A 27,376-nucleotide genomic window follows, 5' to 3' on the forward strand; every position below is an offset into this window, starting at 1 on the left:
TCATGCCGATTATGGAATGTCTTTGTCATACACTATCATACCTAATATCATACAATCTTTGTGTAAAAGATTTATTTGAATAATTTATTTGTATATATCTTAGAAATTATTTTCAAAGTGTTATGTGAGAGACTCACTTTGCATACCATGTAGCAATATATAGCATTATTATGATATTAATATTTAATATCAGAAATATAATATGCACGCATCGTATGCATTTGAGTTTATGTGCATTATCTTGTTTAAAGGAAAAAGATTTTTGTTTAAAGGAGAATTGTTATTAATAAATCATCATAGCTTTTAGTCTCTTTTTCAATTTATAGAGAGACTATTACAAATGAATTTGCTATAACTTTGTCCGAAGCATGATTGATAAATTTCTTTAAGCAATTCTCTGGTAACGTAGGAAATATCGGGTACTGTGCTTTATATGCGACGCGATAGTGCAATCTGCTGCCTTGATTGCAAATTCGTTTGAGAAATAAAATAAATACAGCAAAGATTTTTTGTGACCTGTTTTCTCTCCTAGAAAAATTTAAATCAGAATACACACAGACAGAATAGAAACCTTCGAGCATTGGTGTTTTTTTATGATAAAATATCGAAATTGGTGTTTTTTATGATAAAATATCGAAAAATACATCATTTTAAAATATAATAGGAATTACTTTTGTTATATTTTGTAAATATTATAAATAATTACAAATGTTTGAGAAATTTTACATCGCAAAATACAATTGTTGATATAATAGGTTTGGTTTTAGAGGAAATGTAGAGAACGATGTGTTTTTTTTCATATTTTCTATACTTGGAATAAAACATGATCACGCTTTGAACAGAGAAGACTAAAAACAAATAAGCGTAGAAAGTGCAAAAAAACGTACAAATGTATCGCTGTAGCGTGGATGTTCAGACAGCAAAACAAAATCCAAGAAACATTGATGTGCGATTTATTTTGAAACGAGATAAAATTGGATCTTGAATTCTGCAGAAAGGAACCAATCAACAATCGAAAAATTATTGGTTGGCTTCTTTCTATAGAATATAATCCGATTGAAGCTCAGCTTCGAAAAACCAATCAATACGCTTATTGTATTCGTATCTTCTTTCGAACAGAAAGAAAGATTCTCCGATGTCAGAATTCTAATGTTTCTTTTATATAAAAAATTTCACATCATTTGTTTACATCTGTCACATCTCTTTTATGATTTTGAAATAAACAATGTCATGGAATAAACAGTTTATACATGTTTATGTATAGTTTATATATATATTTATATATATATTTATATATATATATATATAACCAATAATTTAATTAAATTTACACTTGTTTTTATCGAAAATTTATTCTCGGTGAATTTATATATAAAATGGATTGGAAAATCTAGTATAAGTGGAAAGAAAAATTAATTTCTCCCATTAAAAAATAAGTTGAAAATGTAGAATAAGCATTTTTTGTAATAAAATTTTGAAAATTTAATAATTATGCTTTTTTTAAGCTTGGCTTTTTTAATAACACTGTGTTACATTATCGAATTTACTTCATATCATATAAATATTAAAATATATATAAAAAGATATCTTCTTTCTAGCGAAATATAGGATTTATCTTGATAATTTCCACATAATTTCTCCAGTAATTTAAATTATTTTAAGTTATTTTACTAAAGGAAAAATGTACTTTTATATTGCTGTCGAAACAAATTCAACGTTATATGACACAAAATTATTGGAAATTATTCAAACTCGAAAAAGGGTGAATGTATGTTATTAATTTTTTAAATCTATACTGTACATTTTTAGAGAATTTAAAAAAAAATTAGAATTTTTAAAAATTTCCTGAAGAAGCGACATTTTTTTCTTTTTTTTACATCTCGGAACCTTCTCTAAGCTTGAGGTCTAGGCAATCTAATCGAAAATGCGCCACTGGGCATGGCGGATATCGCGAAGGAATGGCAGCTACGTGCTTCCACTTTATCGCGATCCCTTGCTGATTTCCTGCTGATTGCCGATGGGTCGTGATAGAAAGATTACGTTGTAGAAACGATAGAAACGTTCATCGATATACTTGCAATCGCGATCGAGGAAACGGATTTTTGCGACGCCCGGCACGATAGACAATTCCGTCAATCGTCGCCGCTAAGGGCGTCGATAATTACTCCGCCATCCGTGTATCACCCGGATGATGCAGTATCGAGGTCAATCGAGCGTTTTCCAACGAGGAGGATCCACGATAGAGACTCGAAGGACCGAATACAACGCTTTAATATAGACGAGACATGTCAAGTAATAGTGCGACAGCAGCTTTATAGTCAGGTTTATAGTCAAACAACCTCCTCAGCAACCTTGTTTCGGGCGATACTAGTGATGTTATATCTAGTTGACAACGCGCTACTATAACCAGATATAATCTAAGTTTAACAGAGCGTGAAGCAGTGCAAAGTGCACGAATTAACATGCTTACAACGCTAGAGTAAGAAAACACAGGGCAAATGGTACACCTCTTGAGGGTGTCGGATATAACATGTCTCATTTCTAATTTCTATTTGCACGAGAATTTATGAAAAATATCTTTTGATAAAGCAATTTATTATCTCTTTTTAATTTTTCGTTTTTATATTTATAGAGATACACGTGCAATGAAAAAATTTTTTAAGAATAACCATACGTTGGGTGCCAAACATAAATTGGAAAAATTACTATAAACTTGAAGGAAAGATTCTTCTTTGTGAAGAAATTATTCAAGATTCGTTACTCAACGTATTTTCATTTAAAAGCTTCAATTTTTTTATTCATGCTATAAAAGAGTCTGTAATCTATAAAAATATGAAAAACGATCAAGTTATATAGATTCATTCTGTATCCCATAATGTTCAGTTTGTCAGACGCGTTGTAAAAACAACGCCAGAGATTTTAAGCACTTTCATAGATCGCATTGTTTATGCGTACGAGTTATTAATCCGAAAGTCAACGCGCTCGCGCGATATGTAATATCGTTTATACGCTCGTTATTCTCGCTCGAGGGGAGGCAGCTATCGCGTTAGCACATTACAGGGAATTCTTATAGCGGCTCGACATAGCCATTTGCACGATGCGACACGCGATTACGAGTAATTACAGCTCGCACGTGTCATGAATATTTACGAGCGCAGTTTTTAAAGTTTCGTGTTTAGTTTAGAGCGCGTTAGGATACGAGCATATCGGGAACAGTGATTTTTCGTTTACGCGAGTTCGATGCTGCGAATAAATTTTTAAGTACGCGGTACACGTAAAATGCATAAGAGAAGATAAAGAGTGGATATTGCAGCGCCAATGGTGTGAGAAATTTAATAAAAGTTACCCAAAAAAGTAGATATGATATTTTCATTTTTTACTCGATAAATATACAAGTCTTTTGCATGCCAATCTAATATCTTTTTCATTTCATTACTTGTAATTGACATTTTTCCTGGTATTTTATGCACCCATAAAACTGATCCTACTTTCTTAATAAAGATACTTGGTTATAAATAAGGCATTTCCCTTCTCTTCTTTATGGACACTAAATACTAAATTAGGAAGATTTGCTCCAGAGCCGGGTTTCTCACTAATAAATTATACGAAGATAAAGTGATTTTCAATAAGAATTGCAGATGTGCAAAATGCTTGCTTGAAATATTATTTATTATTTAATCTCAATTAAGTATCGTTAATTTGAAGTCGTCGCAAGATTTTAAAAAAGTCAGAATCTATTTGGGATGGCATTAATATGTCCGCTATATACAGGGTGTCCCATTTTAAAAAACGCACCTCGATAATTCTTCAACGAAGTATTTTCAGCAAAAATGTTTCAGACAAAAGTTGTATTAATCACTAATAAGAGGAATCAATTGGTGTAAAGAAAACACATAATTGTTTCGAAGAAAAAATATGTAATTGTTAATTGCAAATTACATATTTTTTCTCCGAAACAATTATGTGTTTTCTTTACACTAATCGATTTCTCACATTATTTTGTGCATAAAAGTATTAAGGTAAGATAATCGAAAAATGAATGTGTTACTAGATATTTTATGGTTTATGTAAAATTAAGAAATTATTTCAAGCCTCATAACTCGAAAAGTACTCAACGAAAAAATACTTTATTATAGTGTTTTGGAAAGCTCTCGAGATGAGCTGCAAGAATATGCAATAAAAAGTAGGCAGTTCCATTAAAAAAATTGAAGGTGACCTTCACGTAACCTCTAAGTAACTATTCAAGGTCAAATTAATGACACCATCTTATGTCCCCCTTGAAATCATACAACTTTTGTCTGAAACATTTTTGCTGCAAATGCTTCGTTGAAGAATTATCGAGGTGCGTTTTTTAAAATGGGACACCCTGTATATTCTCATATATATATATTCTCATTTTATCCAATTTTAAGTTTGCAGAAAATACAAAGAGGGGAGAAAAAATACAATATATATTAGAGGCAAAAAGCGCAACTGTCAAGCGCATACAATATCCAGGCTTTATCATCATTTGCACAAATTGATTCGAGAAACGATCTCTCCAGACGAGTTGAATAATTCGGCCGGGACACAATCCATCTTTCGAATAATAACTCGAGTCGTTAAGTTTCGGCGAAAATATTCGTTTCGTGAAACACATATCGCGATGCCGTAACGATGTTTTAACGCCGCAAATTATTCATGTAGCCTATTTCGCGACATCGACATACGCCGACTATTATTTTGCATTAAGTCGTTAGCGCTCGGTCGCGCATGCTCGCGAACCCTCCCCGAAACGAACAAGAAAATCGCGTGTCCCATCGTAAACTTCCGCTCTCCTCCCTCTCGTCGTCCCTTGCTCGGGCATAGTACAAAAGACCGTTCATGATAGACCGATTGCTCGGTAATGGCTCGCTCCGTAATTCTGCTTGTCGTTTTCGTCGTGCGCTAGTCGCAAATTGAAATTCACGATGGCCGCAATGGGCCAAATGTGCTCGCGTCCCTCCCTTTCCCACCCCGCGCTCATTCGCTTTTCAGCGTTTACAGGTCCGCAGCGATACGATAAGCGACGTAAGAGCGCGAATAAATGTCGTCGAAAAGTGTGGAAATTAAAAAAATAATTATATAAAAAAAATATTTAAATGAGATGCGAAATTAAAGCCAAAAAGATTGATGATAGCAAAACGTAGAATGATAATTATGTAATTTTTCATCCTAGTGCGAAATATGCGTGCTGGAAGATTAACCCTTACTCCGTACATACGAGAGTCATTTTTGACCCCACCAATGTTCTCGTAACGATGCACTATGAACACTTCAAAGTTCGTATATTTGTAATAAAAATATATTAAAGCAAATTTATCATTCCAGCCTTTATTGAGAAGGATCAAAGAAGGCGTGTGAATTTTTGTAGATTTTTCCAATATTTGCATCCCTTGAAAAATGCGTCAAAAAGCCTCAATGAGCGCTCTGTACACTTTGAATGTGCCAAAAATATCAATATGGTGTACAGATTAAAAATTGAAAGGGAAAAGAGAAAAGCCCTGATATCAATTAATTTTCATTTAAAATCATACATTATCGCGGAGATTGCGTTACGCCTGCGTTGAAGTGTTTTTAATCATTTGGATGAAAAACGTACTCGTGTAAGAAGACGTTTGAGTGATGTATCGCTGTTCGCGGACGTGCAACTCGCGAGGCGTGCAATTGTCGTCGAATTAAATCCGAAATTAGCGCTTGTTTATCAACTCCCGCTGCGTCATTTATCTTGAATATTTACATTTCGCCGGGAAACAAATAGCCGCGCGCAACTGCATTAATTATGCGCGGCGGTATGTCACATATTTTTCGTGGAGAGATGAATTTCATTTGACGTATAAACAAAATTTGATTTTGAGCATTTGACCCTGCCAATTTTGCGAGAATCCCCGAGATATGGGGATTACGTGTAACGTAACCGCTCAACGATTTGATTTTCATGGTAAAGGTATCTCGTACACAAGGCAGTTTGTTTTTGCGCAAAACGTAAAAAGCCAACAAATTTGTCGATATTTGTTTGCCGCATTTCTTGCGACATTCAATGCATAAATTCAACAAATCCTCCTATTGGTCGAATCTGAAAGCGTATCGCCCATGATTGAAATTATTGAGAGAGCGTCAGGGTAAATAAAATCCCGAGCACACACATACGCGCGCGCACACACAGAAACGCAGCGAAATCGCGCTAAATTTTCGCGGAAATTGATTTCTCTCCCACCTGGTTTGTCTTGGAAATAGAAGCGTGGAGAAAAATCTAGATCATGTCTGAATTTGGCGCAAAGTTATTAGCCAACTATTAATGATTGATCTTTATTTGCATATCGTGTTTAAGTTACGCGAAACGTTATTCCACTTAAGGCCATTTTATATACAGGCTATCTCTTCTCAAGGGCAATCTCTTCTCAAAAAAAAAACTCTTGTAGGTTACCTCGAGAGCTTTTCAAAACACCATAATAAAGTATTCTTTTATCGAGTACTTTTCGAGTTATGAGGCTTGAAATAATTTCTTAATTTTTACATAAAATATATATCTAGTAAAATATTCATTTTTTGATTATCTTACCTTAATATTTTATGTACAAAATAATGAGAGGAATCAATTGGTGTAAAGAAAACACATAATTGTTTCGAAGAAAAAATATGTAATTTGCAATTAACAATTACATTCTTTTTTTTCGAAACAATTATGTGTTTTCTTTACACCAATTGATTCCTCTCATTATATTTTGTACATAAAAGTATTAAATAATATTTTACTAGATATTTTATGATTTATGTAAAATTAAGTACTCAATGAAAATATACTTTATTATAGTGTTTTGAAAAGCTGTCGAGGCTGCAAGAGCTTTTTTTGGGGAAGAGATTATTCTGACACCCTGTATATATATATATATATATTTATATACTTATCATCTTTTACGACTCGGGAAATATACTCCGTTTGTGTCGGAAATGTACCCTATCTCATAGTCGAGCTTTTAGCTTCAATCTCTCGCGAGATTGCAAAATATATTACACTCGAGCGCAAACAAAACCTTTGTCATCGTTATCGCGCGATGCTGTTCTCTCCTGTAGCATTCAAATGATCTGTAATTACAGGTGCGATTCCGGAAAGATGATACGCGACTACCTGATACTGCTCTCGTGGCTTTGCGCGGTGCAAGGAAAGATAGGTAAGTACACTGTGCTCTCTCTCCGCGGACAATAAATTGTCATACTTTATATATTTGCAGCGCATTTTGCTCTCTCTCTCCATGCACTATGGTCGGTGCATTTTTAATCCCTCTGCGAGAAAAGTATAAGGGATTATTATGTGTACCGTAGCGGCTCATCCGATGCCTTCGGGCGCGGCAATCTGGCTATCGTTTAGGCGCCGCGAGAAAATCCACCTCCCCGAGAAAATCCACCCCCCGAGAAAATCCACCCCGCGGCGCGAGAGTTTCTCGAGAGAAAAATTTCCGAGCATTATATATAGCAGGTTCAAAAGGACGGCAACGTTAGATGTAGCCGGGAGATTGAAGCGCGTCTCAAATTCATGCGCTCCATTTTTTATGATAAAATTATAGCATAAATATAGTTGGAGAATATATAATTATTATTCTTTCGTTACGATTGTCACGTTACGATTGTCACGGCTGTCGCAAGCACATTTATTATCAAAGGTCTTCATCATACTTTCAATAGCAATTACAATTTTGCTATTCGAAGCATCGTTACATTTACGGAAAACACTAAAATAATTCAGAGCCAAGTCCATCGAGATACGGGTGCGCGAATAAAAATAGAAACGTAATGTAATAACTCTCTCGTGCGCGCGTTCTCTCTTTCTTTTTTTTACACACAGCAAGATAAAATACTTCTTACGCTATCAATTTCTTGTATAAATCATTTTCTTAGTATCTTTTTTGGAGAGTAAAATTTGTGTTTAAAGTGATTCGATAGCAAAGAGGCAATTAAGAATCTACCAGTGCATTAAAAAATACATGAAAATTTTTCTTTAAAACGGAAAACGCAATTACGAAGCACTCTGTACTCTCTAAATTTCTTAGAGTGAAATCTAACTCCAAACGAGTGAATATTCACTCCAAGTGATAGTGAAAATATTGCCACTCGTAATTAGTGAACATTCACTTTTCACAAAAGTGAACTGTTTAACTCTGAACGTAAAGTGAATGTGTCACTCGGTTTGAAGTGAATAATTCACTCAATCAGAGTGGAGTCATCACTTTCGTCAAGTTATTTTTCACTCAATTACAAGTGAACAGATTCACTCTTAGGAAGTGAGATTCTAAGCCGTCTTTTACTAATAATAAGATAACACGTTACGTATATGACGTGAAGCTTCGATTAGTTGAAATGAGAAGCAATCATTGCTTTTTACTTGAATTAATCGAAGCTGAACATCGCACACAGCATGTTATCTCATTGTCGGTGTAAAAGCCGATTAACCTCCTTTTTTCTTGTCACAGCTATATAAATATATTTAACGTTACACACACAAAAATATGTTTACATTTCGAAATATGTTAAAATAAAAAGATATATCCCTAAGAAGTTACTTTAATATGTCTTGTATACCAAGTACACGTGCGACGAGTTGGTAACGTCGCGAGACAACGATACGACAGTGTTGCTAATGGCGGACTCATGCGCGTTTCACATGCGCTTTACTCACTCTTCATGAGTGAAAATTTTCACTCTATATAGAGTGAAAATGCTACATAGAGTGAAAATATTCACTCTACAAAATAGAGTATACATATTTACTCTATTTTGCAGAGTGAATTTTTTACTCTACAACAAAAAGTGAGAAGAATTCACTCCTATGAGTGAAAAATCACTCTAACTAGAGTGACTTGACCAGTCACTCAATTTTTCGAGTGCATTTTCACTCTAAGAAATTTAGAGAGTACGTGCGTAAAAGCTTGCAACAATATTCTTGATTTTCGTGTTATTTTCCATAGTCGTTATTGTTTTCAAGATGTAATCGGCCTCAATTTCACGAGTCTCTGTATAACGCTTCGCTTGTAATGACAAAAAATTTGCCACGGCACATTTGGGACAGCGAAATTTCCATCCGCGCAACGAGTTTCGCGATGTACAATGCAGCATTTTTCACGTAGACACGTGAATATGATCCCTATGTTTATTTGTGACAATGGGAGCGTAGCAATTGGTGCGAGATGTATATTTTTTCCATACTACGCCAGCAGAAAATTGAACTCGCCGATATTATATCGATTTTAATTGTTGAGATATTTTGACTAAATTTTACAGAAGGCAAGAGTCTATTTATTTAAAAAAGATATAAAAAGAGTTATTTATTGGAAATATATAAAAATGGCGAGTTTTATATAAAAAAACGTGTAAACTAACTCTTAATAAATAACGATAGTATTTGAAATTTCACGTCGCTCTGCACTGACAAATAAGTTATTTTTATTCGATGGCATATTCGTCACGTATCACCTTTTTGGAATATGCGATTCGATCGAAACCAGCCAGCAGTGTTCAATCGCGTTACAAGCGTCGAAATATACTATTGAAACGCGATGTTGAACATTTTAATGTTAATTCTTTTCCATTTTTTGTTAAAAAAAATGATCCTAGTCATAATCAGAGTAAAGAAAAATTTTTTGTCTCTAGGATATTTCTGGCATATCACCGACATTCATTACGATCCAAAGTATGCTACGCAAGGAAACGCCGGCAGCAGTAAGTTAATTTGCAATCAGTTTAACGATTTGTTTATAATTTTGCAAGATGACGAAACGTCTCTATTTTTTTTTAACTTATCGAGAAATTGGAATATATATATTTGAATTATTTTTTTAATTAGCATTTTGTAAGAAAAATAATTTGCATGTACATGTTGCGCAAATGTTTGATTTCTGCAAATGTAGAGATTTCATATAATTTCTCAAAGTGATTTCAACTCGGTGTTTGCTTTTCACTCAAATATAGCTAGCTCTGGACGTCGATCACGTAATTGTTAGTGAATTTTTTTCACATTTTATTTTATTCAATCACTCACACAAATCTCATTTTATGAAATCTCATTATTTCTTCGAAGGCACGACATGACGATTTTGCGAAATTCGTGCGAAAATTTTCACTTTTCGCTTTTTCGCTCTTAGGGAGTATATACGTGATCGACCTCCCGATGCGAAACCCGAGCCTTGATGTTACTACCCTGTGTTGCCAGATGCCTCGAGGTATAAACTTTCCCGAGCATTTCATGAAAATTCTTGCACATTTATTATGTGAATTTTGTGAAAATTTCCATCAAAGACTTTATATTCTCTAAAATATGTAATGCGAATATACTTTTCATCCTTTTCTCTTACTATACCCATTTTGTTATACACTTTATACACTATATACATCTTGTTTTACACTTTACAAACGCTTAATGGCAAATGTTTTGACGGATAATTTTAGAGTTGAAATTTTTCAAGAAAACCTTTCACGAAAAATCATTACACATTCATCATTAAAGTAACATTTATCTGGAATTTACAACGCATCCGTTCATTTGTTTGCATTCATAAATATCAGTTTGCAAATTCTTATTTAAAAAAAGGAACAAATCTCTTTAAATATGTAAAAATTTAGTTAAAATATTTGTATATTTTTGCTAAAACAAATTAATCATGAAAAATGAAATTAGATTAAAAGTCAAAGAGATAACTCGTTGATCGTTGATTTTCCGAAAATGTCAAATCTGTATATTTATGTATTACGTTTATATATATAATTTATTATATATTACTCGTCTCCTTGAAAAGTTGTGTATTAATGTATATTTTTCATTTCGGAAAACAAAGCTTGCACCGTTCGAGTTTACATACATATTTAACATGCGACGGATCGAGCTTTAACGAATACACGCCCCCGTTTCGTTATACCCTTCATTTCCCGACGATTGCATGAGCGAATTATTATCATTCCTCTAATAGGAAGGTAAAACTGTTATTTACCGACCCCAAGCCCTCTCGTCCTCCCCCGCACTGGTATTTACCGATTGCTTTAAAGTACCTAGCGTGTTTGGCTGGCACGAGACTCGCTGGCGAAATAGCGACACGACTTGCATTACCGCGGACCTACCCTCCCTACGTTGCCTTCCCACATTTATCTGGCCTACCGCTATCGTCTTAGGCCTCGTGTCGTACGAACGTTAGCGGGACGACGATACGAGCCTTAAGCGCAACCCTGGCCGCACCCTGTTTTGCGCTCCATCTCGCTGGTTCCCACGAACGACCCTTTCTCGGGCGCGTATCTCGTTTAACACCACCAGCGTGTGTTGCAGTGTGCTGGAACACGAGAAACAGTCTCGACAGTGCGCGGATAAGACTCGACAGAAAAATGGCGGGCAAGTTTGGCGACTACAGCTGCGATTCGCCCTGGGCCCTCATCGAATCGGCGGCGCGGGCGATGAAATCGATGCACGGCGAAGGGATCGAGTTTGTCCTGTGGACGGGGTAGGTTAAACGTGTAGTTTCATAAGGATTTTCATGCACGATATTTTTTTTATTTTTTCATTGTTTTTTCTTTTTTGATTAATTAAATATAAATGTATGGAAATTAATCTCAAACATGATATCACAATAATACGCATTAAAATATCTTTCCGTTTCTGAATTTATATGTGAGAATTGATTGTTATATCATTATCATTATTTTTAAATGCATTTTTGGCTGATTATTGTCGAGGTTATTTTGTCAATTATTATTATCGCTAATTTATATCGCGCATTTGAAATTTATGAAAATATTCAGCGCCTTCACAATAGTCAAACACGATACGTGATGTGTTACCGTTAATAACGATTGTTGTTAAATGAATCATTAACGTATTGTAATTTATTCACGAGGTCTCATTTATTATCAATAAAATCATAAACAAGATCCAGTTTGGGGGAATGGCAATTTGTTAATTCAGCTAATAACGCGATTATTATGCGTTGAATTTATTACCGTTAAATACATTTATTTTACAAACGATTTACTCTAGTCAGAGGTGCGCGACTTCCAATTAATTATTGGAAAGCGAAGAGTACGTTCCGCTGACCGGTATAAATATATCGCGTCCACTACCGATGGCTTTCTGGCCACTTAACGCTGCTCCGCCGCACAATTATCGAGGAGCATAATGTATAAAAGAAATACGAGTAGCGAATGCTAGAAAACGATATACGATACGAGTTTTATTAAAAAAGACGTGGCGTAAATGCATTTTTGAAATGCTATAAATTTCAAATTCATCACGCACTAATATCGATGGTACTCGCAAAGTTTGTTTCGCTATTTTTTAATTGAATTCGATTCGCATCGTCTGACATATATAATTGTTTTACTCAAACGTACCTCTCTAAACCTTTTATTACTTTAATCGATGAATTTAATTAAACGTTTGGAGAGACAAAAAGATACAAATCTCTCTTTCTTTACACGTTACAAAATTAATTCGAGAGAAAGATAGTTAAAAATAATTTTTTTTTATTTATTTTATAATTACATCTTCAGGACACGTCAGTCGTATCGTTTTGCATTAATTTTCTCCGGCTTCCGATCGTTGAGACGCAACAGAGTTTAAGTTATTAGTTGACGTAGCAATTATCAACTCGGATGACAACGCGTTCGATTTTCATCCCTCTCGTCTTGTCTCCGTTCCCGACACGATGCGTCCTCATTTCGCGACGCGCGCCCTCGTCTTATATTTATCAATGATAATCACGCGTTCTCGCACCCTCTCCGATAATCCCCTCTCCCTTGCGTCACACACAAGTGCGACTAACGAGGCTGTAACTACTTGTTGCAGCGACGCACTGACACGCTCCGCCGCCATGAGCGTCGAGCTGCGTCTACAGTGTCTACGGAATTTGACCGATCTGTTGCACCGCACGTTCAAAGGACAATTCGTGTTCCCCGCTCTCGGCCACGAAGACGTCGGCGTGAATTACACTCAGCTGGCGACTCTCTGGCAGCACTGGTTACCGCCAGAAGCTGTGGACACGTTCGTAAAGGGTGAGCAAACATCATTACTCGCGAGAAGTTGTAGGACGAGATGAGGGCAGCGATTTCGTTTCAAATCTCGCCGGTCATATCTATCGTATCTCGAAGAAATTGCTTAAATCTGGTTGTTTTAGATCTCGATGGCTAATTGAGTAATCTTTAAAATATCTGTGCCGGCGTATTATAAATTGAACGCGTTAAAATTCATAAAGAAACGTTCTCCGAGAGATGCATAAATGATCGGTGAACGGGGTTCGCGGTGCTCTTTGATTCGAAACGAGCGCAACGGGTCGATGCAACATTTATGGATGCCCTCTATCTCCCTCGGAAAATGTGTTACGGCACAAAGTAAGCTTATTGGCGAACATAAATTCGCCCCCCGGGGCTTTACCGCCACGGCACTATTCAAAATTTGTTGCAGCTGGCTACTACACGATCGAGCAGCGCTCGAAAAAATATCGGATCGTCTTCCTTAATACGAATTTGTGGCTGAACCCGGTCGACAGCCGTATGCTGCACCGTGTCGGAAGTAGCACGGTCGATAACACGCAGGATCCCTTCGGCCAATGGCTCTGGTTCCAGTCAGTACTAGAGAATGCGCGGAAGAAGAAGGAAACGGTAGGTTCCTAGGATGCTCCGCGCGAAATATACGAAATCATTGGTCTTGTCTCTCTCTCTCTCTTTCCGAACGCGCCATTATCGCGGTGCGTCCGACACGACGCATCCTTCCTTCCCCAAATAATTCCCGCCATCGCCATGATATCGACACGAGTGATTTTTATGGACTTTGGTTAGATCCTTTGGAACGAGAAATTATCGCGAAAGGGAGAGCGATAAGAGCAAATTTTAATAGAGGCTGGAATAGAGGCGCTGATAGAGATTAAAGGATACGACGAAAGGAGATGCCAGCAAAAGTCGGAGATTCGATAATAATTCGCCTCGATTCCGCATAAATCGTTTGAATAATCTGACCAATAATGGAATTTTCATTCTTTAACGTCGCGTTATTTTGCCAACGATATCAATCGATTCCAACCCTTGGACGAACGTGAAACTAAATTAAGCGAAAATACTCAATGAGAGTAACTATCTTGGTAATTTGATTTTAAAACGAATATTGACTGCGTATAAAGGTCGTGAAAGTCCTCGAAGTTTTTTATGCTCGTTCAATCGCGCACATGTATGTATACGTGATACATCTTTGCGTACGTGTTGGATGTAAAAAGACAATTTGATATGAAGGGCGAAAAATTTTTTTACGTGTCAATCAATTTTCCGGGATCGATGAAAACATACGTATAACGGCGTTTCGAGCGTCAAGTCGCCATTATGACACTCGCACGTAAATTAAGCCCTTTATAATGAAGTTGATCAATTGGTAAACCTATAGACGCGTGTTTTAATACGGGGATTGATGGGATAAATGAGCGTTTAATCGCGCAAAAGCCTATGCGCACTCGATATCTGCTTCTATCTGCGCTATCGGATATATGCTTTACGCAAAATTGCGCGTATTCGGAGCGTACATATTCTATCTAGATATTCATGCATCGTGACTCAAAACTGTGCCTGACAGTTTGACATCTGTAATGTTTGACGTGTGTAAAAGACTAGACGTAAAATTAAAAAAATAAATGACAACTTGCACCATATCGTATACATATACATTCTATATTCATGACATGTACACGCACATACATGAGTAAATTAATCAAAAATATAATTTGGATTTTTTAATCATTTTTTGTTTCTTTAAACATCATATAGAAAATGTAAAATCAAATATTATTTTTTGCATAATTTTATTAAACTATTTTTATATTTATAAATTGTTTTATTCAAATTGATTGATTTGATAAGTTAATTAAAATTTATTGATTTGATAATTTTACTAAATTCATTCTGCAAAACGCCGTGATGTTTGCTTTGTCCCAATATGATACAAAACATATTTTTTTAAATACACACACACGCAACGTTTGACAAAGCGAAAGAGAAAGAGAGAGAGAGAGAGAGAGAATTTTCACGATTGCTCCAGTGTCATCGAGTTTGTCAAAGATCGTGGAAATACGGGCAATGTTTTAGCGAGTAAATAAGCACCGGTACCTATAAAACACACTACCAGATATCTCGCGTGTCGCACGACAAGTTGAGTAATTGAAGGGTACCCACGCAAAAGTGTTACTCAGCTTCAGCACACTTTATTGTTTCGTAAAAAGCGTGAGAAACTCAAGAATGTAGCGGCATTAGGGAAAATTTAAGACGACGGTATTGCAGCCTCCACATTTTACCGCCATCGTGCAACGAGATATGTTCTCCTTCTTTTCTTTCTTTTTTTTTTCATTTCGAACAAACGAGATCTACGATGTACGTCGACAAAACGAAACGCGAGCAACGTAAAGGATCGCGGAATATAACGCATCTCGCATTGTTTGCCCGTCATATCAAAAAAAAAAAAAAAACGTTAACGCGATACGGGAAAAAAAGAAGAGGGGGAGGGGGAGAGGCCGAAAAGATAAATTTTAATGAAATAAATTTTCGTAGCGCATACGAAGACATATGAAGCGAATAAAATCCCCGTTGATAGGACTTCGATATGGCATGTATGATTTATCAAGCGAGCTGTTGTCATCATCGTTCTCGTTTCTCCTCGTTCGCGCGCTTATAAATTATAGCGAGCGACTATACATGTTCACTAGACTGACGGCTGACACATAGCAATTTTCGATTTTCTCGATCACGTTTCGGTTCATTATTCGATGGCTTATCGGCTCTCTCTTTCTCTCTCGTGGCACACATGTCGACGGTTTACGGAGGCTCTCACGCGCAGAAATTTATAATCGCGGCTAAAAACAGATATTCTCGCAGGAAGGACGGAGCAAATTGTATAATCACGTCCAAGATTCAAATGCAAATTGTAGAGACAGTGGCTCTCCATTCCCAATGAACACAATTTCTCGGGGAAATTTCCAATTCGACACATATTACACGTGCGTAATTACACCCGCACACACATACACACACACATACTCTCTCTTTTTTTCAATTTCGATTCTCACGCGATGAAACACGATGACAAATGAATAATATTTATTACGTTTTGTGTGGGACATTGTTACAATCTAGCGAGATGGAAGTGGGTCGCAAATTTATCCTCTTCGATGAGCGGCCCAATTAATACGCATAAGAGCCAGGACCGCGAGAGTCGCGATGGTTCCGGTATCGTTTTCTCGCTCGCGCGGAGCCAATGGAGGTCTTCCAAGAGTCGGGACCTATCGAGTATCACGCGGGGTCGGTTATCGGTTATCGATTACGCCGCGGGGGCTGTGCAGAACGAGTCCGACATACGCGAGGGAGATCCTTCACGCGACCGGGCTGGCACGACCAGCGATAAATTATGGAGGGACTTGGTATTCCATACACGAGATCCAGAGAGGAGAGACCCTTCGTTCGTATACGTAAACCGTTGCACGCCACCGCCATTGATCCCGATCGTATTAACCGGACGGATGTAGCCGAGAGAGAGAGAGAGAGAGAAAGAGAGAAAGAGAAAAAGAGAGAGAGAGGGAAAGAGAGAGGAAGAGGGAGAGGGAGAGCTGTCGCGTTTATCTCCGACACCATCGACGCATTCATCTACGTGCACGTTCGAAAAGGCAACCCTGTTACTCCCCCGCATAACGCCACGGGATGGCATTCGTGTATGAAGAGTGACGTACATTTTTCAGCGCACTTCTCCATACTACGCGCGCAATAAAACTCCGCTTAAATTTTTTATTCTCTACGGTTAAAAAAAAAAGTCAAAAATTATTCGTAAGATTTACTTTATAATATTCTCATCGCATATTTATCATCTCTAAATGCGTACGAAAGTTGCCCGATTTTCAATCGAATGCGTGTTTAAACGATTATTTTTATTCTTATCGACAACTATCTATATTTCCAAAAAAAATTGTAGTTTTAATTTTGCAATTATCTCTTCATATTCGACAAGTTTCAGGAAGCCTCAAGTTTTAAGAAGAAATAAAATCGACGAGACTAGAAAGACGATGACAATAATGCATCGTGTGATCAGTTTCGATAAAACAACTGTATTTTCTGTCCGATAACCATGCGCGATATTCCACCAGCTCCCAGGAGACTCTTAAAGCTTCTCTCTCTTTCTCTTCGTCTCTCGTCTCGCTCAAAGAGCTCTTAGTGCGATTCAACGAGCGTGGAAGCAAAATAGCCATCGCACGATAGGTACTCTTCAAAGCGATGAAATGACCAGTAGGGTAATAACAATCGGAAAATATAGCGAACACGGCTCGTTGGTCCCGCGACTCTGATAACCCAGCAATAATTCTTCCTCCGCCATCTCTCTCTCTCTTTTCCCCTCCTCCTCTATCTCGATACTCGCTCGATCGCTCCATGGACGCGCTCTCTCCAGGGATTTCCGGAAGAATTCTCGGAAAATCTTGTACGTCCTTATGTGCCCGGATAAAAAGAGCAGAGACACCGGGCGGGGGGTTGAGCGCCGAAGTCCGAGAGATAGAAATCCGATTTTCCGTGGACAGATATAATCCGGCGCCGACGCTGCTGCCTCGCAAACGGTCCGAGAGGGCTTCTCGATCTTCGCGTTCCAGAAACGAGCGATATCGCGTTTGGCGGCGAGGGAGGTTTGATTGTCCGGAAGGAGGAGACGGATCGATCGATCGTTTTTGAACGTCAGACTGGATAATGCGATTACAAATTACGAGTCGTTTAAGAGCGTCAGCGGCAAAACTGACCAATCAGCGGGCCATTGTGCCCAATTCGTTCGTGCCTCCGGTGAATGGCGGCCGTGATTCCTGCACCTTCGGCAAAAGGCCCTCGGCGGCAATTTAAAATCGAACGTCTGCTCTTTTCGCGCTTTTCGTGCGATATTTTTCAATCTCGCGTCGCGGCGCCGGCAGCCGGGTTGTTCGCCAAGAGAGCGCGACCCCCCTTTCTCCTTCGTTTTTGCGTTTATTCGCGCGACATCCCGTCACGTATAATTCCGAACGTGTCGCTCTTATGCTCGACCGCAATCGGCTTTCGCGTCCGCGATCGCCCATCGTTTCGGAGGAGACTTTTCCCGGGCCTTTGCCCGCGAAGAGATCGAGAAAGGATTCGCAAAAATGAAAAATGTATCTCTCTCTTCTCTCTCCATTTTCTTTTCCACCGTTATCCACTTAACGAGTTTTTGTTTTATCCGCACATTCACCATTTCGCTTGAAATATCTTACGGTCCTATGGGAGTGGTTGACTTTTATTTCGAGTCAATATTGATCACGGATACATATCATCAGTTGTTGTATTTAATAATTTATTCGATAATATAAATGATGATACAATTTGCATTCTCCTATTCTCTACAACATTGGTCTCTGGATCGTCTATGAAATCATGAATATATTTATTTCTCATCATCTATCATCATTTACCATCATATTTAATTAGAATAGGAAGCGTTAATATTAAATAAGCTTTATCGGTCGAATCAATTATTGTTAGTATTTTTCAACAATTTTACGATACGTGTAAACACTTCCTTGATAGCCAAAAGTATCTTTGATTGAAAAATCAGTTTCTCCCCTTCAACGCCAACATCAATTTGCGTTCCCAACCGGTGGGACTAATTTCGCGTACGTGTCCGATTAGATATCTAGTAGTCCTTCGTATCCGACCCTTCGTCGTCGCGACGGATACCATGATCGAACGTGTAATGTACGTATGTGTGCGGAACCGTCCTCGACTAGCGGCTGGCCGGTTTGCCGACGCTAACGAGACTTCCTACGTCCCAGGAGACACATTGCGTAGCCGCGTACGTGATTCACTTCGGAGCGTCTGTTTAGCCGGGATGCAGTCACGCGACATAACTAAGGGTCGCTGTTGAATGAGAATGCTTCCGCTCTTTGACCGTGGCCATCGGAAGATCCGTCGATATTTAGCCTCCGATTCTCGATGTATTCTCCCTCATCCCAGGCTTCATATATAAATTAGATTATTATTTGCTTCCTGTCGTGAATTTATAATATTAGCGTTGCAAAGTTTTCGAATCGGCTTGGTTTATTGATAAGGCCATATTTCAGAGTTCATACTCGAGTGCACATATAATGTACGCGCTTAACATTCAAGTACATATAATGGGTATTTGATTTCAATGTTTATATTTTTTTAGAATGAGAAAATAATTTGCAACGCAAGATGGCAAAAAAATATTAATAAAGCCATATTTCAGAGTTTATACTCGAGTACACATATAATGTACGTGCTTAACATTTAAGTACATGTAACAGATATTTGATTTCCATTTTTATATTTTTTTAGAACAAAAATATAATTTGCAACGCGAGACGGCAAAAAAATATCTCTTCTCGACGGTGAAAATTTAGAATTATGTATTTTCTCTTTTCTTTCTATCTCTTTCTATTTATATGAGAATTATATACAAATTTCAATCAGCTGGAAATGGGTTTATTAACTATTTGCGATATATCTCTCTTTACTAAAAAATATTGACCAAACTGATTTAATTTTATGGTCAGAGCAGTGCAAATCTAGTCTGCACTCTTTGATCATAAAAATATTGTCAATATGGCCGGATTGTATCCATATGTGAAACAACACTTCAACTATCTTCAGATACCAATATCAATAACTTGTGATAAAGGAAGATACTTCTACTTTAATGGATTTAGATACATCGCCATTTGGAATACGAGGCGACAGTATATGTTGAAGCAAATTTAGATGTATGGAATTGCGAAATTCTCGATGGCATTGTTACATGACGTTAGTTTAATAGAGATGCTTTTCATGCTTTCAAAGTATGCATTGAAATGGAACATTATTATAGAACATTAATAGAACATTAATAGAATATTAATGATAATAAATTAAAATATAACAGGATACAAGAAATATATAAAATATTCTACAAGCGTTTATGATTCAATCGATATGATAGAAACATTGAATTGCAAAATTTCTTTATCGAATCTCGTTGCATAAAGCTTGATAAATTTAAAATTAAGAAAAGAAATCTTTTATCTTTATGCTATATTTATGTGAAAAAGAATTTATTACGATACGTATATATTGCATTAGAAAATATCTCCATGTCAAGCAACAGCGTGGATGGTGTGTCAGAGGTTAATCTACATGAGGCGGAAAACATCAATAGTATCGGAAGAAACGTCGAGTTTACATGAATGGATATTAAAGCAGAATTGATGGCGGAACGTGGAGCTAACTATGCAGATTTTCGAAATATCGATGTTCGATGCTCATTTCCTATTCTGTTCTGTAACGGTCAGGTGTACATAGTCGGCCACACGCCGCCGGGAGTGGACGACCATGAAAACGGCGCCCCAGCCCTTAATGAGAGGCACAACACCAAGTATCTTCAGATAGTGCGATTATATTCGGACATCATTCGGGGACAGTTTTTCGGTCATTGGCACTCGGATACGTTTCGCGTAATTTACAGCGACACAGGTACGTTGTATACGCGGCAAATTAGCGGGCTTTAGGAACACTTTGATATGTTAACAAAAAAATAATAATACTTTTAGATTTATATAACTTTGGTATTTTAATATTTTATAAATAAAAGTATTTTATTTATAAAATCGTGGAACATAAACTTGAAAGCAAATTTATTCGATATTTCTGAAAGTGAATTGCTCTATTTTTGTTGTAATTTATTAATATCAAGAGAAATCTGGGAAAATTTCAAACATTTTGCATTGAAGTGAGATATGATATTTTCTAAAGAATTCCTGAATAAAAATATGCATTTTTATCGATGTTAAAAATCTCTTAATACATTAACATCTTTAAAAAATACACATTAGAATACAATAAAATATCTAGATTTTCACAAGTTAAACATTTTGTGAAATATTAAGCGCATTAAAAACAAACTTTTTGAGGTAATATATAAAAAATTTTTTTTTAGAAAATGCGATTGATATTTTATTCCTCGGCAGACAAATGTATTTAAAATCTATCGATTATTTCAATTTTTTATTATCGATTCGCATCCAGCGCATTGCTATCGTTTCATCAGCTATCATTTTGATCTCAATGTTATTAATATTCACAGCACGCGATTAATTATTCTGCAAAACGATACTGAACAGGTCTGCCCGTATCCTGGATAATGATGGCTCCCAGTGTAACTCCAAACACCGTCGGAGGACCCAACAACCCGGGTTTGCGATTGTACAAGTTCGAAACTAACACCGGACAGGTACGTGGCGATGGGGAGCGTACGCAAACATTCTCGATAATAATATTTCCACCGTTCCTGCAACGGTCCATTTGTGCAACGTGTCGATTTCAAAGGGATACAGAAATGTAGAATAAATTATATCCATGTCTTTTGTATGTGTTGCACGCCACGCAGATTCTGGATTACACGCAGTACTATCTTAATCTGCCCGAGGCAAATTCAAACGGCAAAGCAAACTGGATGATCGAGTACTCGCTGCTCGAATATTATGAGCTGCAAGAGATATCGGCCATCACTCTTCACGATCTGGCGGACCGATTTACGCAATCCAACGATTACGCTTTCGTTAGGTACGTAACGCGCGATGCGAGGCGGATCGATTGGCTTTGATTCGCGAAACATATCTCTAAAACCGTAATAGTATCTCACCTATCTATTTATTGGCTTCGATTACGCGGGCGGATTAAATGTTTCGTGTCGCTGACATTTTTGTTCTTTTTCTCCGGAGATGATCGACGAAGTCAAACGCCCGGAAAGACGTCGCTTTGCTAATCGCTTATATCATCATCGTTATCAGTAATTTTTCGCTTAATTGCCGGTAGCAAAATTTCCAACGTTCTTTACGCTAATAATTCCCGACGCTCTCGCTCCTCTTCTCGAGTCGGCAATTATGTCCCGCGATAATTTTCGGGGCCCATCCGTGCGACATTGTGATAACTGTCCTACCCTTTTCGAGACAGGCGCGCGCATTACGATGCTAATGACAGTCCCGGGTAATTCCGCGACCAGTCCTCCTAATGCACAAGCTCGGTCTCGCGGCATACATGTATACCTAATATTATCTTTCCTCGCGCAACGCCTCGCGATATGTTTGTACGTCGCGTTGCGCGCGCGTGTGCTTTGCACGATCTCTCTGTCCTGCAGGTATTACGCGGCCAACACGGTCTCGTTGCCGCGCGAGGTGGAGCAAATCTGGGGCTGCGGCGGTCCTCTCAACGGAGTCTGTGCGCTGCATCATTACTGCACCGTGACCAGGCTCAATCCCGAGTCCTACAGGTACGCCACGCCTTGTAACTCGTTTCGGTAATTACGCCAGAATTCTCATCCCGATACACGCTAGGTGTACAGCAATCTCGCAGCATTTTTTTTTGCACCGTCGTAAAGATTTTGATATCTAACACGCGAGCCGGCTCGACCTGTACAGCAATAGTATTGGGTGGTGAACTTAATTCCTGCCGGTTTTTCGTCTCCAAAATTGATTTGTTTCGAAGGGAAGACGAATAAACTTTAATCAAAGTATTTTCCTCCATTTTCTACTACTTTCAACTCTAAAAGCGTTTGAGCTGGATTCTCATCGAGCAATTTTTGCAGTTCAACATTTTCAAATTTTTTCGGTTGTCCGGGACGGTTTTTGTCTCTCACGTCAAAATCACCGTTTCGAAAGCGTTCAAACCAAACTCTACATGTTTTTTTCCGATAGAGTTTCATCACCATTTCGAACAATAAGCGATGCGTTTCAGCTGCGCTTTTCTTGACGTCAAAGTAGTGAAGAAGCACATGTCGGAAAAACAGCTTATCGCGGTTCATTTTCAATCGATTGGAAAATCTCTTTGGCGTCGAGAAATCTAATCTGTGAGGACCGAATCACTTTCAGCAATGTCTAAACTACAAAAGACATGCGATTTCACCGTCGAAACTCGCCAGCGTTGGAGCCGGCATCCTTTAGAAGCGAGCGGCAGGAATTAAGTTTACCACCTAATATATGTACATACGAAAATCGCGTTTGCAGTTGCAAAAATGCGATATCGACAAATTTCCTGTTTCGTGAAAAAGATACAGAGTTTCCTCCGCGAAGAAAATTGAGTTCTATGTAATTTTCTTCGGCAAGCATTTCATATTTAAAGGATATTAATCAATGTTGACTCTTCTTTTCATTTGATATGCAATCTTGTTTTTAATAAGCATAGATAAATTCGATATCAACGGGTTCTCTCTCGCAAACCGTTATACGGAAATTTTTAATTCGATCGCTCTCCGTTCCATCGAAAACGCAAGTAGGGTTCATCAACCACTTGGATAACGCACACCCTCACGAACTCGGAATCTATCGAGAATTTGTCGTTAATTGGTTGCGTACACGTGAAGCGAATACCAATTAGATCAAAGTACATTGCGCGCATTGCACCGCTCGTGTAATAACACTGTTACGAAACGGAAGCGAGGAAGATGCGGGAAATTTTGACAATGAGAGTGATTCGCTTATACAAGTCCGTATGCTTTCAAAGTTCTTCCTTTCGTAGATTATTAATGCAATACAATCGATAATATTTTATACAATATTCAAAATGCAATTTTTAAATTAATTGAAGAATTCTTGCTTTCTCTTGTACAAATTAATTACTTGTAGTTTAAACTAAAAGCACTTTTCTAATCATTGCGAGCCTAAAAACTGATAATGGCCACACAGATGTAATGTATTATTTGCTGAAGAGAATTTTAAAACGACTGTACTGGCGCAAAAATGATATATAAATATTTCTTAGATATATTCATTAACAATTAACACGATTCCTAGGAATACTGCTCAAAGTCTGACATATTAAAACGAAGACGAAGGTTAAATCTTGAAAGAGTTGTCGCGACCGTTTGAAATTGTAAAGTGAATCAAGTCAGTAACAGACTAGATAAATGTCGGCACGAAGATAGATAAACGGAAAGACGAATAGAGAGAGATTACTGCACTTTTCAATATTCAAAAAGGCGACGGGACGTCTTCTTCGTAAATTAAGTACCGTGAAAGCCCTCGTAGTTTGAAAGCGTCATGTAATCTCGCAAAGTCTCGCAAGAGCCTCAAAGATTTCAGAGAGTTCTCAGCCGAGAGCTGGTTTAGCGCGGCGATGTTTCCAAGTTGCCAGCAATTACGTATTAGCGAGTCGGGGGATTGTAACACCTCGCGACTGACCGTTTGCAAAAATAATGTAAACGCGCAAACGCCGCGGGGATGTGGATTTTTAAGCAACTCGGGGCAAATTTTCCGTTGGCGCAAAGCGAGATAAATGCATTATGCATCGGCTAAGATGTTACGACCGGGAAAACATGTATTATCGACGGAATAAAGAAATATTCTCTCTTCTCAATCGACGCATCGCGCGAAAAGGTAACAGGGACGCGACATCGGGGTTGGCATCCGGCCCCGAGTCGTCCAGTCAGTTTGTCGCGAAACTTACCGGGTCGAGGCACTTTGGAGATTTCGACGACGCGAACCGAAACTTGGATCGTCTGCTTGCAAGCGCACAAAACAATCATCGCGTCTGTGAAACCATCTTGCGTTCGCAACCGTTAGTTTGGTCCAAGTCGCAAGCCAAAATGGCATTTTTTGCTTATAATTCCCCTCCCGACCTCGACACTCTGTTAAAATTTGACGACGTAATATCCTATAATATGCATGTATGTATTACGCTCGCAGGGAATGCTATTCGTCCTACGCTTACGCACTGGAGTCCACGGCACCATCCATCGTGCGTCCCTACTTCGCGTTGCATCTGCTGTCAATGGTGATCTGCGCTGAGGTCCTGAACGACCGGTAGGATGAGCGAGACGAGAGAATCCCGGGGGCTACGCCCCGCGCGTCGGCTCTCCCACGACCGTCTCCGCGTCTACTCTCCCCGGCGGAATCCGGTCGGGATACGTCATCGATCGGCCGGCCGGATCGGATCGGATCGGATCGGTCTAGGAGGTGGCCCCGGCCATCCGAGTTAACGCGGCGAACGCGTCACTAGTGATACCGGCGCCAACGTCGCCCGATGTGTCATCTACTTTGTCTATATCTCTGTCGTGTCTCCGTCTTCTCCTTGTCGCGCCTTGTCGAGATTGTTCAGGCGCGCTTTCGTTCCGTCGTCTTTTGGTGTTGCATACGTTAGGTTTGTCGGCTGTACGCGACGAACCGATTTCGAGACTTCGACACTGTCAAATCCGCGAGGATTCCGGATATACAAGTACTCGGATATATCCGGAATGTTTAGACGCGCGCCGCCGTAAATTAATTCGGAGATCCAAATATTCGTGTAATTCGCGTAATGTATCATTATTCCAGGTATATAATTCCAGTTGTTTCTATATATACATCATTCGCTCGGATAATTTGGATAATTCGTGTACATTAGTATAATAAATGTAAAAAATCCGAATACGCGGTAAGATCGCTTTCATCATACAAATGCATAGAACAGCATTTTCCAATTAAAGTTTCATACTAAATGTTTTGAAAAATATGTTGATAACACAGGGGTACTTTGAGGAATTTGTAGCCGATGTTTTTACAATTATAATCTATTTGGGTATGTATAAAGCGATAGTTTTTGAATTATATATAAAGATAAATAAAGAAAATTTGTCTCTTTTTCTTACTCTCGGAATCTTTTCTAAATAAATATTGCTTTAAAATTTTTCTAAACTCATCTATTTCTCCTTACTTTTACATATTTTTCATCAACTTTTCTGTTTTCTATCTAAAATAAACAGATTTGCAACTTTTGCAAAATCCGACGAGCTTTCATTATTTGATTATTTGTGAATAAATAATGTAAAATTTCTTTCTTCTTTCCTCCCTTTTCCACTCTATCTCCCCTTTCTTCTCTCTCTCTCTCTCTCTCTCTCTTTCTCTCTCAAACAATTCGAATATATCCGAGCACTTTGGTCTCGTCTAGTATTCGTATTTATCCGAATGTAATGGGAAGAATTTACTGAATAAAAATTGACGTGTTGCTAATATTTTCTTTTTAAAGATCACTGCTGATTGAAGAAATAAAAGACAAAATATTTCTTTACAAAATATTTCTAATTCTTTAACGAACACATTGATCGAAACTCTTCTTTCCATTTCGCTCTTTTCTATTATTTTTATAATATAGAGAGTTATAAATTGATATTAAATACATTTTTCCCAAGGATTTAACCATTGCTTTGAGCGTTCATCTCAAAACACATAATAAAGTTACGTACAAGTGTAAAAAAATTGAAAGAGATACGTTCTTTGATATTTTTAAATTTACAGATAATTTCTCTTCATTAAGTATATTCCGTTTTTATCTATAATTTATTTATATTATAAATTCGGAATCATTAGCAATACGTTAATATAATCTATTTGAGACTTCCTATTGAACAATTTCGAATTTAGATACTTGTAGCTCCAAGCGACTGGCGCGTTGCGAGAGGAAAAAAAGGAAGCGGAAAAGAGAAGAAGCGCTCGCTCGCATTGAAACCGTTCTTTTCGTCTTTATCCGTGTTCACGAGCTCCCGGGCATAAATCGCCGATCGACGTAGCGTTTCTATCCGAATGTTTTGCGGTCTGCGAGCAATCCGACGGTGCGACTGCCCTCGGCAAAGCGCGGGGGATGGATAAAAGGCGGATCGTAGGTAGAAGGGTAGCGAGAAGTCCCCTTCAAGAAAGTCGCGCCGCATTCTTTCGGATAGGTGGTTCCCATGCGTGGCATACTTATATTTAAATGTAATTAAAATTTACATACGGCGGGGGCGGGGGGACTTTTACGCTGCTTCGGCTAATAATCCAATGTCAAAACTCCGGGACGCCGCCTGGAAAACGCTCCGAGCAAAGTCGACAGCTCGAGAAGGAGGCTGCGTCGAAGCTCTCATAGCTTGAAGATTATATTCGTACTACCATTTCGCGATATTGTCGGAACGATGCAGTATTTCTTAATAAAGGACTCATGGATTTGTAACAGCGGCGTGTGTGTCTTCTCTTTATTTATCCTCCTCTTATAGTTCTCTGCTCCTTTTCTCACACTTTATCTCGAGACTTACAATTAGTTGCCGTTATTATAAGCGCAATACTATAAATAATGTGGCCGACTATTAATACAAACTGATCGAACCCAATTTTTAATAAATAAGCGTATCGCGAAAGTTACTAAACGCGATAGTTGCATTTTCTCTTTTAAAACAAAGAAGAGAAAATTTTCTTATACCAGTTTTTCATAATATATAAATAAATATAATAATAATAATAATATATAAAAATATATAATAATAATATATAATATAATAATAATATATAATAATAATATATAAAAATGTACTTACCGATTG

At 37.9% G+C, this 27,376-nt stretch overlaps 1 protein-coding gene across 2 annotated transcripts in view; it reads left to right on the forward strand.

Annotated features, from left to right (window-relative positions):
* The window catches only part of LOC145975784 (cyclic GMP-AMP phosphodiesterase SMPDL3A), a 62,016-nt gene extending 35,005 nt beyond the window's left edge, over nucleotides 1-27,011 (forward strand). For both annotated transcript variants that reach the window (XM_083106486.1, XM_083106487.1), the window contains exons 2-11: nucleotides 7,117-7,190; nucleotides 9,664-9,732; nucleotides 11,327-11,498; nucleotides 12,839-13,044; nucleotides 13,454-13,650; nucleotides 20,349-20,529; nucleotides 21,177-21,286; nucleotides 21,443-21,618; nucleotides 22,193-22,324; nucleotides 24,735-27,011. In XM_083106486.1, the coding sequence (XP_082962612.1) occupies nucleotides 7,117-7,190; nucleotides 9,664-9,732; nucleotides 11,327-11,498; nucleotides 12,839-13,044; nucleotides 13,454-13,650; nucleotides 20,349-20,529; nucleotides 21,177-21,286; nucleotides 21,443-21,618; nucleotides 22,193-22,324; nucleotides 24,735-24,855 (1,438 nt within the window). In that variant the 3' untranslated portion in view covers nucleotides 24,856-27,011. The remainder of the gene's footprint in view (nucleotides 1-7,116; nucleotides 7,191-9,663; nucleotides 9,733-11,326; nucleotides 11,499-12,838; nucleotides 13,045-13,453; nucleotides 13,651-20,348; nucleotides 20,530-21,176; nucleotides 21,287-21,442; nucleotides 21,619-22,192; nucleotides 22,325-24,734) is intronic.
* Nucleotides 27,012-27,376: the final 365 nt, after the last annotated feature.

This window comes from Camponotus vicinus, unplaced genomic scaffold, assembly GCF_025532165.1.
Source record: "Camponotus vicinus isolate PSW18456_S1 unplaced genomic scaffold, iyCamVici1.0 SCAF_8, whole genome shotgun sequence".
In the NCBI taxonomy this organism is placed as follows: Eukaryota; Metazoa; Arthropoda; class Insecta; order Hymenoptera; family Formicidae; genus Camponotus; species Camponotus vicinus.